Source organism: Ctenopharyngodon idella, chromosome 19 (assembly GCF_019924925.1).
Source record: "Ctenopharyngodon idella isolate HZGC_01 chromosome 19, HZGC01, whole genome shotgun sequence".
NCBI lineage: Eukaryota > Metazoa > Chordata > Actinopteri > Cypriniformes > Xenocyprididae > Ctenopharyngodon > Ctenopharyngodon idella.
In genome coordinates, this window is record NC_067238.1 from 485266 (window position 1) to 505055 (window position 19790).

Sequence of the window (19790 nt, forward strand, 5' to 3'; positions counted from 1 at the left end):
ACCCAAAAATGAAATTTCTGTCATTAATTACTCACCCTCATGTCGTTCCAAACCCATATGACCTTTGTTCATCTTTGGAACACAAATTAAGATATTTTTGATGAAATCTGAGAGCTTTTTTTTTAATCCCCCATAGAAAGCAGCGGGGGATAAAAAAAAAAAAAAAAAAAAACCTCTTGGATTTCATTAAATATATCTTAATTTGTATTCTAAAGAAGAACGAAGGTCTTACGGGTTTAGAACGACATGAGGGTGAGTAATTAATGACTAATTAATTAATGAATTAATTTTATTTTTGGGTGAACTGTTTAAGGTTTGCTGATTCTCATCCAAATAGCACATAAATACCACACTTATATTTCAAGCATACATGATGGTGCGCAATGCAAACTTGTGCAGTGTAGTGTATAATTTTGATAATTTCTACCCATCAAAATTTCACAAGATAAAAAATTAATTTTAATCACTATCTCTTCCTACCTCTCTGAACACACACATATACAAAAATACACAAGTAGACATGATGAGGGGATGTAGTGTGAGGCTCATGTCCTCAGATTCATCTGCTTTTGGTACAGCATAAAGTCATCTGGTAAGGAATCTGTACAAAATACCAGGAGAAAAAAGCTGAGTCACTCTGAGACTAAATCACTGTATTGAGCTGCACGCCCTCTCAGTCACGCGCCTTCAATTTGAAGCACACAGCACACTGAACCATATTACAATTTCGATTTTAAATTTTGATTAATGATGGAAATGTTCAAACTGACCCTCAGATACTGAGATTCCAGAATGCATCTCACATCATGTTACTTACCATTGCATCTATAGCCGAGATTAGACCATATGACATTCTCCTGGGAGAAGCAGAAGACGCCCAAACGCCCTCCTCTCATAGTGGTGTCTATCACGACTCCTGAATCAGCCACCAGGGCTGTACCTTCATACAGTCGTAATCTGTACCATAGATATAGAGAACCCAGTCAAAACTTAATATTTCAAGTTTAAATAGTAAGAGATATACTTGTGTGAGTCCTTATTCATAGAAAAATGTTTTATGTATCTCCCTAAGTTAAATCAGATTAGCTCTCACCTTATGTAGCCCACCTGTGGGCGGTGAGCGAGGTGCCAGCGATAGGACGTTCTGTCTTTCCAACCCACATTTCTTGGGTCCCTCCAAAGCAAAATAACTTCCCCTGGTGTGTCTCCTGTGTGCCACAGGGCATTACGCAGATACTCACCAGGGCCTGTACGAGACTTCACTGCCTGGAAGAGTGAGGTAAAAAGAGAAAGAGAAATTTCTGGGTGATGTTAGTAAAATACATTCAAACATGAATATATACACTACTTTTCAAAAGTTTAGAGTCAGTAAGATTTGTAAAGAAATTAATAATTTTTAATCAGCAAGGATACATTAAATTGACCAAAACTGACAGCAAAGAATTTTACATTGTTCAAGAAAAAATATTTCAAATAAATGCTGTTCTTTTGAACTTTCTATTTGTGACCCGTGCTAGCAAAATGAGTCGAAATGCACACTGGCTAATTTTGAGCTACAGGCAAAACAAGTGAAAAATTAAGCCCTCGTCTAGCGATCCCAGTGTTCCAAATAGCAATGAAACATCTAAAATTATCTTTATTTGTACGTTTTCTGAGAGGAGTACTTTTCTTTTGATCATGAAAAATGCCGTATTTCTCTACTCGCTTCTCTACGAATGGTGCTTCCTCTCAGCACAAGTTTGGTATAATTTTAAACCGCAGAATTCCAACTTTGTGAATATTCATAGCGAAGTCTCGATGGCATGAATCTGAACTAATGAAATGTGATTTTCAAACTCATGCTGATGTAAACAAAACAATCTTACTCGCACTGACTGACAGATTCGAAGCGCGCACACAAAGACGCCTCAGACAGCGCGTGATTCCGATATACACATATTCACAGAATTACAGTATTTTAAAAAATCTGTTTTGGCGAGTATTCACGCAAACATTATATGTTATGTCTCAAGTGAATGTGATACTTTTAAGTATACTTTAACAGTAGTAAACTTTGAGTACACAACTAGTTTACAACTACGTTTTTTGTTTGTACTGCAACTATACTACAAGTGAACTTATAGGTATACTGAGAGTTTAATAGTTAAATACTGTACTTGTAGCACATTTCTTAGTTTATGAAAGTACACTTTGAAGTATACTCTCAGTAAAGTAGTTTAGTAGTTTTATACTGCAAGTATACTTGTAAGTTATCTTTAAGTGAACTTAACATCATACTTAAAGTTTACTGTTTATATATTATTTTTGCACTTTAAGTATACTACTATGTTCCTATTTAGGTATTAATTTTTAAACTTGAAATATACCTTTAACTTTAAGTAGATTTAAAGTAAATAATTCCTATGTACACTACCAGTGGACTATACAAATATTTACATTGTCAGAATTAGGAACAAATCTGTTTGCTTTACAAATCAACAACTACAAGCCAAGTACACTTAGAATGCTTAACTGTAAAAGTATAAGCCAAATATACTTTTCTGTCAGTATGTCAATTAAGTGTAATTTTAAGTATATTTCAGATTAGTACATAGAATATATTTCTGAGAAGTACATAAAAAGTAGACTGAAAGTATACTTTCTTATTTTTTTAGTCTAAAATAAGTATACTAATAGCACACTTAATGCATATTTTAAAATTACTTTACCTTAAGCTGTAGTCCAGGCTGGGCTGAGGCTTTAAAGGGTAAATTCTGCCAGTACGTCTGTTCTGTCTGTTTCCACATCACCACATAGAAGCTGGAAGAGTCTTGATAGCCAAAGATGAAGCCCACGTAATCATCATCAGTGGCCGTGTTCACATGGATCGTGCCCTCAAAATCAACACCATTAAAAGCTGTGTAACCTAAATAGAGAATAAAGAGGTTAATAGTCATTGAGACACAGAGATGTCAATCTGTTGGAAGTGAAGTAAATGAACAGTAAAAGTCACAAAACACTAACTGTGATTTTATGGAGTCTGTATGAAAATGTGAAAGAGTTTTATGTAAAAATATTATTTTATCGAAGTTGTGAGTATGTTTTTATAAGAAATAATATTTCAGTCTTTATACTTCAAAATTTCAAGTTAAATTCAATGTGTTAGTTGCCATTTCTGTTTAATTATTTGTGACATTTACTAGCAATTTCTGAGTATAAATTGTTTTAAAGTAAATCTTACATATATTTTTGTTCAGTGTACGTACCCACAGCCAAACCAGGGTCACTATTCATGGTCTGCACAATCTCCATGCCCTAAAAAAACCACCAAAGTTGTTTTATAAAACTTCAATACTATTATAATACTTTATAATAAAATAAAAGCCTAAAATTATAATTAATGTAAATGATCATTTGTAATTATTGATCACCTGATTTAGTACCACCCAATTGGGGTCGATCTGAGCATCTCCTTCAGGGTCAAGGATGACTGTCTGGAACGCCCTGAAATCTGTCATAGTGACCTCTGCACTTTCAGGGCACGCATCCAACAAGTCATTCACCTTATCATTGTCAAAGTCTGTCTCACACATGTCACCAACTCCATTGGCTGATGGGAGAGAAGGTACAAAACAAATATGTTCATTTTTAGACTGGGTCAATAAGACCCTAGTATATATGTGACCTGTAAAGAATACTAGTATACTGGTTACTGCATAATATTATTTTTTAATCTGAAAAGTCTGAGTCTTTGAGTTCCTTTGTCACACTGGAAATAGAAAGCCAAGTCAAATACACTGCACTGTGGGACACAGTATGTTTTGCAATGTACTCTGTTACTGCATTCTGGCAAATATAGTAGGTCATCCAAAATTCACAAACTGTGCACTATATTTATACTGCAGTAAGAGTAGTATGCTAGTATGCTTTTTTAGTATGCTACAGAATTAAGAATCAGACCATCAGAGTCTTTTTGACTGGGGTTGGGAACAAGTCTGCAGTTATCTGGGCCAGGAGGGAGGATATCTGGAATTCCATCGTTATCATCATCATCATCACATTCGTCCCCAGTGCCATCATTATCGGAGTCCAGCTGAGAACTGTTGGGCACTTCAGGACAGTTATCCCTCGTGTCCTGATATCCATCACCATCCCTGCACACAGAAAATCATTTACACTAGGTTTATAAACACTGAATGTTAAGGAGATTTTGCTGAGTAATGAATTACACCACACAAGAACATTAAAACTGACTTATACCAAAAGGAAACAAACTTAAAACAAGTATTACACTTTAAGAGAACTGTAAAAATCATTTAACCTGTTCTTGGGTAAAATAAACATTTATCAGCACAAGTACTTACATGTCCTTGTTTGTATCACATACATCTCCCACCAAATCGTTGTCCATATCTGACTGAAAAAAGAAAAAAAGTAAAATATGAGAATTAATCATTGCATTCATACTTGAAAAGCAGGGTTGTTATAGTTCCTGCTCCTTTGCCTTCAGTGGATCAAGTGCCACTATTTGTTCACAAAATCCAACCAGTTTCATTTTATTTATTATTTATATGCCTCTTTAATAATTATGGAACAAATGTTGACACAACTGATGTCATTCAAGTGCTCAACTCTTGTTAGTTAACAGCAGTTGTTAGCTAACATGAGTTACTGCATCTGTAGCTATCATGTTCATTTTGAATCTTCATATTTTTAGGAATACGATTCAAGTTTAAGTTGTCATGTTGTGGAATTTGCCTATTGAAAATGTAACATTTTAATTTAACTCTGCTCAAATGAATGAGCAGAGTTCAAATTAAAGCAATGAGAAATAAGCAGTAAACGATTTATGCAAACATTTTTTGTCAGGTAACCTAAAAAAAACTGGAGTGCCTCAAGGTTCAGTGTTTGGACCTCTACTCTTCTCGATATGCACAACCTCACTGGGCAGTGGGCACTATCAGAAAAGTACACAGCTTCTCTTATGATTCTACACAAATGATAGAGATTTTTTTATGTGATTCCAGCCTGACTATCTCAGCTGTATCTCTGCCTGCCTTTTTTAGACATCTCAACCTGGATGAAGAACCTTCAGCTTCAACTCTGGTTGGTACCCCCTCTTCCCTTCCCTTTACCATTAAATTGATCCCTTTGTCTAACCTGCAAAGGATCGTTGATCTCAGGACAGCTGTCACACGCGTCACCCACACCATCTCCGTCTCGGTCTGTTTGCATGGGATTGGGTATTTTAGGACAGTTATCCAACATGTTAGGGATGCCTGTGAAAAGAATACAGTGGTGAGAATAGATGATGTGGTACAATGCTGTAAAACCACTAAACAGTTAAAAGTGAATAGGCCAGTACCATCTCCATCTATATCATTGTCACAAATATCTCCTTTGCCATTGCCATCAGTATCAAGCTGATCTCCATTGGGAACGTTAGGGCAGTTGTCGCAAGCATCGCCATAGGAATCTGTGTCAGAGTTCTGCTGGTCCTTATTGGGCACCAAACGACAGTTGTCCTGGAAACATGCCAAATTAGAATAGCTACTGCTTAGGATCTGTCCCACAGACAACTTGCTTCAAAATATTGAAAATCAGGCCATCAGCCCATATAAAAACAGTGTGGTATCCAATTATTGCTTAATATTTAAAGAATTCTTAGCCACTTGATCAGAAACCTCAACATTTTTAATTCCATCTCCATCTGCATCCTCGTCACACTGATCACCAATCCCATCTCCATCTGTATCTTCTTGCCCAGAGTTTGGGGTATTCGCACAGTTATCCTGCACAGGGATAATATTAAAATTATTAATATACATATTATACCAAAAACATGATTAAGAAATCACAACAGAGATGAAAATATATGTTTTGCTAAAGAAAAACTGTCATCAGTTAAGCAGAAAACTATTCAAAGGTTTGCAAACAATGAAGTGGACAAAATGTGGCAAATTCAATACAGTTGTGGGGGTTTTTAGCGTTAAAACCTGCTTCTCATTCACTAACTACCCACAATCTAATTTAACCAGGCGCTATTTGGACTGGTGTTGCAATGCAAACAAGTAATACTCACAATTAAGTAATACTCAGATGACCAACGTAATTTTGTTTAAGGGTCATTGACGAATAAGGTTTTTAAAAGTGAAAAAAAACAAAAACACAATGGAGATATAATTAAATTTGAAGATTCATTAAGTGTTAACAATGAGATTATGTGGTTTTTATAATCATTTATAATCAACACTGCTTTTGTAATTTTTTACAATATGGACAAAATTTGTCACCAAAAAACACTTTTGGTTATACCGAATGACGATATTTTCAAACAATGCTAAACAGGCTGATATCTATATGATATATATGATAGATAGCAAATGGACAATCAAACATTTTTTATTTAGTACAAGTTTTAAATATTACAACATTTTCCGTTTTATAGCGGTTGTACCAAATGACCTGATGTTTCGGGACATGCGTACGAGCAAGTAAAAACATGAATTTTTCAAATAGTTAAAAGAGAGTTAGTTACTTTGCTTCACAACCATGTCCTGTCCAGGTCCTGTCACATAATTCTGACCGCATGACTTGATCTAAAATGGTCCCTTTATATTGGTCACTCTGAATGACATTAATAAAATTAATTTTTCCAGACATTCTTTCTTATATCAAAGCAACAACTTCTACACATACTTTTAATAATAAGTTAAACATACATCATATATTTGTTAATATATGATGTTATAAAATCATGCCAAAATAAAAAATATATACATTTATTATATTTTTAGATATTTTAATCACAAATGAAATGGCTGTATTGGCCTTTGGACGGTTAAACCGAATGACCTTTTTTTTTGACACTTCAAAATCTTTAAAATACCTTTATATGTAGCAAAATATAATTAAAACCTTTGAGATTGATTAAAAGAGATCTAGTTGTACTACCTTACATACTTAGGATGTCATATCTTTGTTTTTTATTATTATTAAGGTCTTTGGACAAAAAAATGACCCGTCACGTCATTCACCCTTAAACAAGATGTTTGTGCACCTTGTACTAATCAAGATGGTAGTAATTCATCAACTGATGAAGAAGAGTGTTCTAACCAGTATTTTCAGTATTTTAAAGAGCTGATTCAGGTGCCTGGATTGAGTCATGCTGAACCGACCTGTGCAATACGGCATGAAAATTTTGTTCAGCACAAAATTAATGTTTGTCTGCTGATGCAAAATTCTTAATTGGGTGATAAAACAAGGCAGATGTGCAACTAAAATAATTATCAGTGGGTCCAGTGTATTCTTATCGAATGAGTATGTACCGCTCTGCAGTGTTTGTCGTTGTCAATGCATGGAAGAGGCTCATCAGGGTAACCATCAATGTCTGAGTCTGGACCACAAATGTTCCCATTACCTGCCCAGCCAACGTTACACTGCGGGACACAAAATGGAGAGAAGGATCAGCCATTTGGACAATTCTGGATTTTTTAGTTGAAAGAACCAAATAAGTAATCCATAACATTAAAGTATTTGTCTTCTCACTTAAGAGCTGCATGTGCTTCAATTACAAATGAAGATTTTGGATTCAAGATTCTCACCAAGCAGGAAATGTCACTATTGCGGCCCATCACACAGTGTGCATTTACATCACAGGGGTTATAGCCCAGAGTTTCACACGTCCGCCTTGCAAAACAGCCTGCAGTCTGATTACCCACAAATCCTGCTTTACACTGGCCACACTTGAACGATCCCTATGAAAAGAGAGCAGTCGGTTTGGTAGTGGTACGTTCGTGTTTCATCACTTATGGCTGCTCTGTTTGACTTGCCAATTCTGGTGATAATTTATTTAAAGTGCAAATTTTGACAGTTTACTCACCACAGTATTTATACAGACCGAGTTGGGAACACAGGCACTAGAGTACTCAGCACACTCATCAATATCACTACATTCCTGAAAAAAATAAACAATATTCACACTGTAAAAGTCTTTTCACACTAAGAAAAAGTTAAATGGTGAAGCTAATCATAGACATAAAGTCTGCTCAATGAAATTAGTAATTTTGAGGCCTGAATATGCCAATGTCTTTACACTGTAATTTTGTTATCCTTATTATTGTTGGTTGTAATTGTTTTTGTTTTTTTGACACATTTTTACCTGCTTGTGGCTCTTGGCAAACTCAAAACCAACTCCCCTGAGTGTTGGACCAGTGAATCCTATGGGACAGGACTCACAGGTGAAACCTTTAGCTGTGTTCACACAAAACTCTGCAGAGAAACAGGGCTGAGCAGTACACTATAACAAAGAGAGATATTGAGAGAAAAAAGAAATGTATGGCGAAAATGTAACTTATGTTTTAACTGCAACTTCCATTTTCTGCTGCAGCACTGTCTATATCAATATGCTATGTATTTGCTAAGATGTCATGAGTACGGCTATATAGTTGCTAGCTGCTTGCTTCAAAAGATCCAACCCCCAAGCCTCTATAGTATTCTGGTCTCTAGATACCCTTGTGAAAAAGAAATGTTTATAATATGTGTTTTGGTTTATATATCTATATCTGAAGACTTCAGATGCAGGAGCTGCTAAACGCCACCTCTGTCAAAAATGAGATAAAAATATTAAGTGAATGCTCTCAGCACATAGTATACGTTCGTCAAAAATCGCTAAATCCCAGCCTCAGCTCGGTTCGAAATACTGGTTCGTTAGCAGAAACGTCTGCCACAGAAACCACTTCCCTTAGCCAGTAAAAGTTCACAGAACCAATCAGAAGATGCAAATCGAATCATATGATTTCAAGAATCACAATGAATGAATAAGTGCGTTTGAGCCAGCTTTCGGTTGTCGAGCTGAAAGTTTTTATCCAGTTTAAAGAGATTTTTAACTAAACAAGATGGAGGAGTATGATGAAATGGATGAACCTGTGGTAGTTTCAGTTACTGGCAAAAGGAAACGTCATCAATTCTGCCCGTTCTAAGGCTAAAGAAAATCGTTACAGTGGCAATGACAGGATTTCAAGAGTAGCATGTAAACACAACAGTGTTTCGTGTGCTGCTGTAACTCTGACAGAAATGGACATAACTTTATCTTTGGTGATTTTGCAACTGTTTACTTTGTCTTATCCAAAGAGGTGGACTTAGAGGTTTTTGCAAAAAAAAAAAAAAAAATCACACATGGACTTAGCTGGTTTTGCAGCAAAAGACAATCAAATTTGTTAAATGACAATGAATGGACTAAAGTGACATTTTTGAAAATAAGGCATTTCAATAACTTATTAATAACCATTGCCATTAAAGTGAAATTACTGAACCTAAACATAGGAGCCTGAAAAAAAAGAAGCTCATTTAAAAGAAAAATGTCAGTTGGACTTAAGAGATTTTTGCATCTGAAGTCTTCATATAATCTTTATGTTCTATATATATATATATATATATATATTTTAAAGTATATTAATTCTGTAATAAGTACTCTTTTTAAAATTATGCTAAAGTGTACTTCTTTTTCACAAGGGTACGACTCGGGCAAACACTAATAATAATAATAAAAATAATAATAAGCTATGCAATCTTTGCAGGAACCTCGTCAATGTCCTGGCAGTGTGTTCCGTTGCCTGTCATGCCCTCTGGGCAGGGGCCACACTGATATCCTGGGTACGTCATACTCTCCATGCAGCTTACACCGTTAAAGCAGGGGTTAGGATGACACCGTGACTGAGGCTCATGGAATCCTGATAAAGAGAGAGCAACATACAGATTATCTCTATCCATCTTATTTTTCACGAAAGAGCGGGTGCGGCCATTTGTAAATTTAATGTCTCTAGCTTCTGGTGTCATCCGCTTCCAGTTATTATTAGATGTACCAGACAGCTCGTTATGCTGCTTGATATTGCAAACTCGTATTTCTTACCATATTATTTTAATGTATTGTCATAATTATAAACATACTGGTTTGTAGTGCAATTAGTTTTACCATTCACTGTACTTTGTTATTCTTCTTGTTATTTCCCTATAGCGGTTAATGAATCAGAAGTCTCACACATTCACAGAAAACAGTTTACTTCCATGTTGAAAAATAAGGTGAATACCATGAGTCTTCAGACATTATCAAAACCTGACCTGCCATTATCCTGTTCACATTCTTTCTCCATCACTTACCACACACTTGACATTCAAGTATGGTGTTTCTGATGAGAGACATCTCTTTTGTCTGAAAACACAGAAAAGCAGAGAGGATTTAATTTTATAAAATCCCAATAAAAAACAGAAGTGTGTAATATTATACCTGTTCTCTGATATCCTCTCTCAGCTCTCCCATGATCTGGTTAAAGATTATCAGCTGTCCAATCAGAGCTTTGGTGTGATCACCTGGCCATATGAGAGGGTCTTTTTATTATCACAGAAAAGCATTGCAGGCATAGAGATAAGTGATAGTACATTCACATGATTATAATATATAATAATATTTGATATTTACCAAGGATGGCGTTAATGTCACTGGTTACTGTAAAGAAACAACAGCAACATTTTGTTGTTCAAAAATTTTCTTGCTCTAAAACAAAATAATATACATACAAATATTTTGGAGTCTGTAAGATTTTTTTTATTTATTTATTTATTTTTATTAAATGTGTTATTATGTGTAATGCTATTTTTAAATGATTTTTTAAAAAAATGTAATGCATTTATCTTATGTTTACAAAATTAAAGTAAAAAGAGTAGCCTAATATTGTGAAATAGTGTTTTCCATTTGAATATATTTTTAAATATAATTTATTCCTGTGATTTTAAAACTGAATTTTCAGCTTATTATTATCAATGTTAAAAATGTTGTGCTGCTTAATATTTTTTGTGGAAACTGTTTACATTTTTTATGATTCTTTGCTGAATAGAAAGTTTAAAAGATCAACATTTATTTTAAATTTAAATTCATTCAATTAAAATTTGTAACACTATAAATGCTGACACTTTTGATCAAGTTAAAGCACACTTGCTGAATAAAAATAACAACAACAAAAAAATCTCACTGACCCCAAACTTTTGAACAGTAGTGTATATCACATTCTCTACATTTTTTTCAAAAGTTCATGAATATATGGGCATAATTTCTACATTGCCACAAGAGGGCAGTATGATGTCATGACAAAGGAATACTAGCCTACTGCTCACAGTATACTGTCCAGTATGTACTGTATACTGCCTACTATAACAGTCTGTGAAAAACATTACAGTATGTATTGATAAAGGTCTGACAAACAGTGGCATGCTATAGTGCTGTCACATTATTACATGGATGTTTAATAATTATTTTTTTAATCAGTAGTGCATTTTAACTTTAAGTTTGTTTAAAAATGTGTTCACATTTAGTCCAATCAAATAAAGATAGGTGGTTATATTATTTATAGTTCATTTGTCACACTGGAAATGAAAGGATGAACTGAGTGCATTGTTGGACATAGTGCCCAGTGTGCTCTGCTGTAAATTGCGTATTTTTCAAAATGTCCTGTAAGCACCTCAGCCACATAGCTAAAGTTCCTCTTATGCTGTAAGAAGTCCTTACCTGCATTGTTTATAGCTGTATCTCCTTGAAATGGACAGTCAATGAGGAGTCCAGCTGTAGCCAGAGAGCCTCCAAGAGCCAGTTTGACAGACTCTACTGAGCCCTAAAATATATATAGTACATATATGAAACATGCTCATTACTAACATATTTTTCACGTATCCTTATCCCTCTTCTTCCAGACTTCACTGTTTAACAAACTGACCTTCACTCCTGTGCACACAGGACAATTTATAAAATATCTGTCAGAGCCATATTTAAAGGATTAGTTCACTTTAAAATTAAAATTACCCCAAGCTTTACTCACCCTCAAGCCATCCTAGGTGTATATGACTTTGTTCTTTCTGATGAACACAATCAGAGTTATATTAATAAATATCCTGACGCATCCAAGCTTTATAATGGCAGTAAACAGGACCAACGTGTATGAAGTTCAAGAAAGTGCATCCATCCATCATAAATGTACTCCACACAGCTTCGGGGGGTTAATAAAGGCCTTCTGAAGGGAATCAATCGTTTGTGTAAGAAAAATATCCATATTTAACAAGATATAAAGTAAAATATCTAGCTTCCGCCAGACCGCCTTCCGTATTCAACTTACAAAGAAAGTGTAAAACTCTCGCAGTTCAAAACGCTTACATTACGTCCTACACCTTCCTTATTCAACTTATGAAAAAAGTTGAATAAGGAAGGCGGTCTAGTGGAAGCTAGATATTTTACATTATAACTTGATAAATATATTTTTTCTTACACAAACGCATCACTTCGCTTCAAAAGGCCTTTATTAACCCCCCGGAGCCGTGTGGAGTATGTTTATGATGGATGGATGCACTTTCTTGAGCTTCATACTTGTTCACTGCCATTATAAAGCTTGGATGCATCAGGATATTTATTAATATAACTCAGATTGTGTTCATCAGAAAGAAGAAAGTCATACACCTAGGATGGCTTGAGGGTGAATAAATCTTGGGGTAATTTTAATTTTAAAGTGAACTAATCATTTATGTCACTTAAAAAGTACAAACCACACAATTTAAAATATCATTTATTAGATGTGCAACTACTTTAAAGGTTCACCAAAAAATTAAAATTCTGTCATTAATTACTCACCTTCATGACTTGTCGTTCCAAACTCACTTTCATTCATCTTCGAAACACAAATTAAGATATTTTTATCCTCTCATCCTTTCACTCCATTTTCATGCATTAAAAAGCAAAAAAGACACTATGAGTCCACTACTTGCGTGGACTTGGAGGGACAGAACTCAGGTTTTATTAAAAATATCTTCATTCATGTTTCAAAGATGAAAAAAGTCTTACGGGTTTGGAACAGCATGCCAGTGAGTACATGACAAAATTGTCAAGTTTTACCTTCAAGTTTGATGTACAGTTACTTTGATTCACACTGACTGCAAAACAAGACAAAAATGTTCATCAATTGTTGACCTAAATGAATCACCTGTATCCTGGCATAAGACTTCTGCCCGGTGCGAACATCCACAGATTCTGCCTCTGATGGAAGCCCGACAAAGGAAGGGAGGCCCTGAGCAGAGTCGACCAAACGGCAGTTTACATAAAGCTCTAGGTTTATGTGACTTCGTCTAAGTCCACCAATTCTGAGAATAAGTGACTGGGTGCGTCCTTCAGCGAGGACAGGATTTTGTAAATTAACAGCATGAGCTTTTCCATCAGAGCGCAAGTATCGCACCAGTACTGAGAAGAGAAAGGAGAATTGATTTTTCCAAAGACAGGAATCATAAACAAAGACTTAAACTATTGAGAACCTATTGAAACACAAATTACATTTGTGGGAATGTTTGCAAAAGTATAACATGGAAAAAGCACTTACATTTGTTGATCTTGCCTACAGCAGCAATCTCCAGGTACTTCTTGTTGTCCTCCTTATCATAAAGACCAAACAAAACGCCGCCGAGTTTGGGTGGCAGCATGAAGGTGGAGGTGATGTACAGATCTCCCAATGTCTGCAGAGCTCCAGACAGATTCCCTATAGCTGCAGCTGTCTGACGTACATCATGGAGCTCCAAAATATTAATCACTAAGAGAGAGACAGGACAGATTTTAAAAGCATTTTGTTAAATATATAACATATTCATTATATTTTTACTTAACCTGTTATCTTCATTATTTAAAGAGGCCATATTATGCCCTTTTTTAAAAAAAAAAATCTTGATTTTGTTTTTGGGGTCTACTAGAACAGGTTTTCATGTTTGAATGTTGAAAAAAAAAAAAACATTATTTTTCACATATTTTACATTGTTGCAGCACCTCCCTTCCCAATCTGTCAGTAAAGCTCAGTTTAGTTTCTGCCTCTATGAAGCCCCTCCTTCCAAAAAGCGCAATGTGCTCTGATTGGTTGGCTGGATCAGTGTGTCGTGATTGGTCAACAGCTTTGAGCGAGCGTGTTTCGAAAATGTCACGACTCTTACCATAACTGAGAGTTTCAACACACTATAATGACTCTGAAGTGGACTTTTTTAAATTTGCAGACCTTTTTCATGCTCAGACAGCAACATTACATGCTAAAGAAAGTTGAAAATGTAAAAAAAAAAAAAGGTCCTCTTTAATGTATGTTTGAATAAATCTGTCATGAAAACAGCCACCATTTAAATGTTTATATTTCAACAATGAATTTAAATAGACACATAATATCATTAAAGTAAATTATATCATATAAAAATTATATCAGTTGATATAAAAACTGCCATATGTGCAATTTAGGCCTAAATGTTTATGTACGTCTGTTTTTTTTTTTGTTTTTTTTGAGTGTCGATTATTAAATTAATCTTATTTATTAATTGATTATTTCTGTTGAAAAAACAACAACAACAACAACAACAAAAAACCCTATTTAGACAAGAAAATGCTTGTTTAGGATCCGGATACAGCAACACAGAACAAAGGTAATAATAGGTTTACATGCTTACGATATTTACAGGTGTAAATAATGAATGAAAAAACATTTTTGTGCACATAAATAACCACTTGTGTGAGATTGAGTATAACTGGACAAGAAGTAAGTGGCATCTGACCAACACGTAAAATGACCGACCAAATGCTTTTGGACAGTCATTTATGAGTGCACAAAAACATTTATGCTTGGAATTGCTGAGACCAAAATAATAGACTGACATGCAACAAATTAGTGATCCATCCAAATAATGATGCAACTTTATAGTACAGACAATACTGAAGAAATTGGAAAATATGTAAGTGCCACTATCTGATAAAATCTAGTCATCTTTCCTGAACATTTCTCTTTGTGATGATACACGTCTACAGCCCAACTCTCATGCTCCATTTGTGCAGACATGCACAGTTTCATCTATAAGCACATTCTAACACATACGTAAACACAAAGAGCTTTTTAAGATGATGAATTTTAATCTTTGAGTTAATATTTAATCCTCATAATCCACAGGTCTACATTCATATCATATAATTCTGACCCAAACTTGTGCCACAAACTTAAGTTGGCTCTGTCTCTCAGATTTTACCTATATGGTCCTTTATTTCTCTAATCTGCTGGTAGAATATGTAAATGCTTTTCAATGGAAATATGCACTTTCTTCTTTTGACTTCATTGCTTTAAGAATATTTTCTCTACATAAACATCCTTCAACCAATTATTGGTTATTCAACTGAGTTCATTTTTTGTTTTTTACATTTAAGTGCATTTAATACACACATTTATCAAATGCAGAATGTGCAATAATGCAGAAAATTGCAGAAATAAACTAGAGTTTTTGAACAAACAAGCCACAGAGACAAAGAAAGCCCATGAAAATCAATAATAGGGGGCAAATGCCCCTCAATAAAAAGTTCACTACTACAATCAGTTTGTACTGGGTAACAGCTTCCACTTGTTTGGGTGCATTGTCTGAGCACTAGGACTGGGTCACTAGGGGGGAAGCATTATGTGAGACAATAAAGAACAGTTCTGAATTAGGAATTAACGGTTTAACAGTGCAACTAACCAGCTGAACACTTTATGTCACCAAGAATGTGAGAGCACTCTGTTTACTGCAATTTTTTACATTGAACTTAAGGGGAAAAAACAGCAGCATTACAATCCAATGGAAAAAAAACCCCCACAAAAATTAGCGTTTGTATTACATTTTAAGATGTACTGTATGATCTAAATAAAAGCCCACCTTTAATTTCCGATGATTTGGAGAAGTGGCCAAACGCAACATACAGGACAAGCAGGTTTGGCACAATTTTCCTCAACTCCATCCTCTTAAAGTCCAGCAATATTGTTTAATAAAACGATTAGAATATATTCCAGTTAAAGTCTTGTTTTCCAAAGACACGAACAGCTCAAAGCGCCCAAGACCTTCATAACATCACATAAAACAAAAAAACAAACAAACAAAAAAAAACCCGCTGACCGGTAAGTCGTTGTGACCTGAACAGCCCGGGGTTCAAAGTGTCTGAGAGGGTGAGTCTGACTGCGGGTCCTCTGAGACTCCGCAGCGCTCAACACTTTCTATCCCAAATGAGAAACAGAAGTTGAGCTGCAGGCGACGGCAGGGGGAGAGATAACGAGCCTTGTCAATCAACTTACAAGTATTTATTGCGGGTCTCTCCCGCTGCGACTTCAGCTTACCGCACTGAGCTCCTCTCAGACTATTGAATTTCACTGTGCAAATGAAAATATCTATGAACGTTTTTGTTTTTGGAGAACTAAAATTAGATATTTTGAGTTTGGGTTCAATACATTAAGATTAAAGCTACGATAATATTTAGATATTTTGAGGAGGAAATCCATCGAAGCTCGCTTGAAAAAAAAAAAAAAAAAACCACTTGTTTACTTAAATGACAATGCTTATTTTAATGAAACTAACGGAAAGCGCTAGTGTTAGCTCATTGTTGCTATGGTTACCTCAGGCAAAAGCACTCGTTTGTTTGGCGCCAAAATACACGCTTTTACCAACTTGTAAACAAATAAATAAATAAAACACAGCAGCTTAATTTAGTATTAAACGATTAAAAACCAACAACAACAACCAACCAACCCCCCAAAAAAGAACAAAAAAGCAACGCCACTGCATTTACACAAACCTTTTATCTTCGGAGGTAAGCATGTCTTATCACATGTAAATAACAACTAAACATTGTATAACAACTAACAAAACTAAGTCACATCTGGAAGACAAATTATGCTAAGGCCTTTTTTCAGAACTAACTTTTTTCATAATGGATATGAAAAAAAAAAGAATACGCATTACGTCACCTTTTTCACAATTTCACGTTTTTGTAGTTTACACAGAGACGATAACGATAGGGGTGTTCGATTCCAGGTTTTTTGGAGTCGACTCCGACTCCCGACTCCCACTGTAGGAGTCGATGGAATCGACTCCATTTACATTACATCAAAACAGGGTCATAAATAAGGCAAGATGCCAGTCCTTACACACTTAATTAGTTTATCTTTCCCCAACGCGAAGTCTTAAAATCCCCTCATTAAAACAACACATGTTTAGCAAGACTGTCCAAATTAGTCAAATTTAGCGATGACTTGATGAGTATCAATGTTGCTACCTAGCTAATTGCAGACACCTAATTTTACAGAGAGAAAAGTCACGAAACACATCTGTGGATAAATGTATGTGACAAAGTTTCTGCGACAGCTCTCTAACGCGATTTGTCAGTGTCCGAATTCCTCGCTTCATTTCGTTCACTCCTTACTTTATATAGGCTATGGATTCGAGAATCAGTAAACAAGTGAGCGGTTTCGGACACAGCAACAGAGTCGACACCGAGAGTCGATTCCTGTGCTGGAGTCGACCCCGACTCTGGGGCTATTCAGAGTCGACTCCCCATCACTAGATAACGATCATTTTTCAAAAACTTGCACTTTGAAACCCTTTTTCAGAACTTTCGTTTGGTCCCCAAAACGCCTTGTCGAGTAAATTAACGGCTTTTAGTTGACGGTGTCATGTAAACGAGATTCTATTATTTATGGAATACAACTTTACAATCATGTCAAAAATATATCAAACTGCAAACCCAAGACAGTCATTGGTTCAACAAAACTGAGCGTGACCTTGGTTGACCCACTATAGTGGTAGCAATGGTGAGTCTTTCTAATGACATTTGAAACACTCTCACATATAAAACACATACGCCTCCAAAACCCATGGGAAGTAGGAGGCAGCAGTTTTCAACTAAATCTTAAACTTGATGCTAAACAGCAGCATAATTGGAACAAGACTACTAAAAGAATTTTGATCAAGATATGTCTTAAGATCATAAAACAAATGATAAAGTTAAACACATGCAAGCTGTGTAAACAACCATCTACATTCTATGTTAATCTACACACCTGATGACCTGATACTTGTTCTTAATGCTGAAAGAATTCAGAAAAAATGGCCTGGAAACTGTGTGCTTTGTTGTTATAACCATTAAACGCTGCTTACTTTGGTTTTTGTAAAATTATTATTTATTGACCAGAAAAAATACAGAAAATGCACAGCAGGATATGTCTTAAACAAAACATCTTGTCATTAAATGTGGAATCCTGTCATGACTGACATTGAAGATGTTTTGTAGAAATTGAGAAGGTTTAACCCTGTGAGGTATAGCATAGATCTGGCCTCGGAGCAACAAAACGAACGACCCCACTGTGCTTTGGGTTTCCGGTGAGAGATTGGGATTGGGAAGACCAGCTGTATAATGGCCACAGTCTCCAATTTAACTGCAATGTTTGGCATGAAATAATAAAGTTCTCGTCAGCAGTTCTCTCGAGAGCTCTAAAATCTGGCTGATTTATAAAGCTTTGCATCTTGAGTGGTCAAAGAGCTCCAAGATAGTTGGTTTAAGATAAGAAGTCTCTGACAAGTTTACTCTGCAGTGTGTTGGAAACGTTAATAGTTTGACAGTATGTTTAGTCTGCAGGACAGCATATCAGGTCACTGCACCAAATTAATGTAATATTTAGAGTTTGTCTAAAAGTTAAAGCACAACAGTGCAGTTGTTAATGTTAACAGCCTTTCTTCTGTATTTCTAATTTTGGAGCTGGTAACAGTCAGTTTCCATGAGGATGAATTGTACAGTTAAAGAGTTAGTTCACCCAAAAATGAAAATTATCCCATGATTTACTCAACCCAAAGCCATCCTAGATGTATATGATCTTCTTTCAGACGAACACAATCAGAGATGTATTTTAAAATATCCTTGCTTCTCTACTCTAAGCTTTATAATATTGTTGTTTTGAAGCCAAAAAAAAAAAAAAAATGCATCCATCCATCACGAAAGTAATCCATACGGCTCCAAGGGGTTAATAAAGGCCTGGCCTTCTGAAGCGAAGCGATAGGACTTAGTAAGGAAACTATATTATAAACTATAATAAACTATAATAACTAGCTTCCGGCAAACAGCTGTATGCATCGATTTGCGGCGGAAGAGTAACCTCTGACCCGAAGCATGACATAATGACGAACGCAGAAGCGCAGAGGACAGAGCAAAACAAAACAAAACATGAGTCACAAATTAGAAGTCTAAAACGATAATTTTTAAAGAAAAATGTTGGAGGATTTCAGTATAAGAGAAAAAGAGCTTGAGTTTGTTGCCCAGCCCTATTTGTCTGAACCACGAGAGATACATGGTACAATACTCCTACATCCTATGTGGCATTAGGGGGTTACTCATTTGCCACAAGTCGAGTTGCGCAGTATGTGTATGATTGTCCGCCAGAAGCTAGTTAATTTGAAATTATGAAGTTTTAAATATGGATATTTTTCTTATAAAATTGCATCGCTTCGCTTCAAAAGGCCTTTATTAACCCCCTGGAACTATACGGATTTTTTTTTTATAATGGACTTTATCACTACCATTATAAAGCTTGGAAGAGCAAGGATAATTTTAAATATATCTCTGATTGTGTTCGTCTGAAAGAAGATCATATACACCTAGGATGGCTTGAAGGTGAGTAAATCATGGGATAATTTTCATTTTTGGGTGAACTATCCCTTTAAAATGGAGCATAGACCAATTTACTCATTAGTGCATTTACATACATACTGCTGATAACTCCCAAAAATCAGTCTGTTGAATTATCCCATTGTCCCGCTTTACATGCAAACTAATAATCCTATGTAACGGAGGCCAGCAAGTAAGAGCTGTGCAGGTAATCCTCACTCCCCTGATCTCAAGAGGCGCACTAGTGACAGACGCTAGAAGCTGCGGCCTTTAGCATCCTTGTTAACGTGCCTGTTTCCCATGCCAA

At 35.5% G+C, this 19790-nt stretch overlaps 1 protein-coding gene across 1 annotated transcript; it reads right to left on the bottom strand.

The window, feature by feature from the left end:
- Nucleotides 1-147: 147 nt before the first annotated feature.
- On the bottom strand, nucleotides 148-16591 carry thbs3b (thrombospondin 3b). Its single transcript, XM_051871765.1, has 23 exons — nucleotides 15712-16591; nucleotides 13389-13595; nucleotides 12999-13252; nucleotides 11540-11642; nucleotides 10457-10483; nucleotides 10265-10347; nucleotides 10138-10189; nucleotides 9562-9710; nucleotides 8141-8278; nucleotides 7862-7936; nucleotides 7584-7736; nucleotides 7308-7418; nucleotides 5664-5771; nucleotides 5345-5504; nucleotides 5140-5258; nucleotides 4344-4396; nucleotides 3940-4133; nucleotides 3411-3589; nucleotides 3246-3294; nucleotides 2709-2905; nucleotides 1094-1266; nucleotides 818-957; nucleotides 148-601 (listed from the first exon to the last, which is right to left on the bottom strand). The coding sequence occupies exons 1-23, from the start codon at nucleotides 15791-15793 to the stop codon at nucleotides 546-548; spliced, it is 2862 nt and encodes a 953-aa protein (XP_051727725.1). The 5' UTR covers nucleotides 15794-16591; the 3' UTR covers nucleotides 148-545.
- Nucleotides 16592-19790: the final 3199 nt, after the last annotated feature.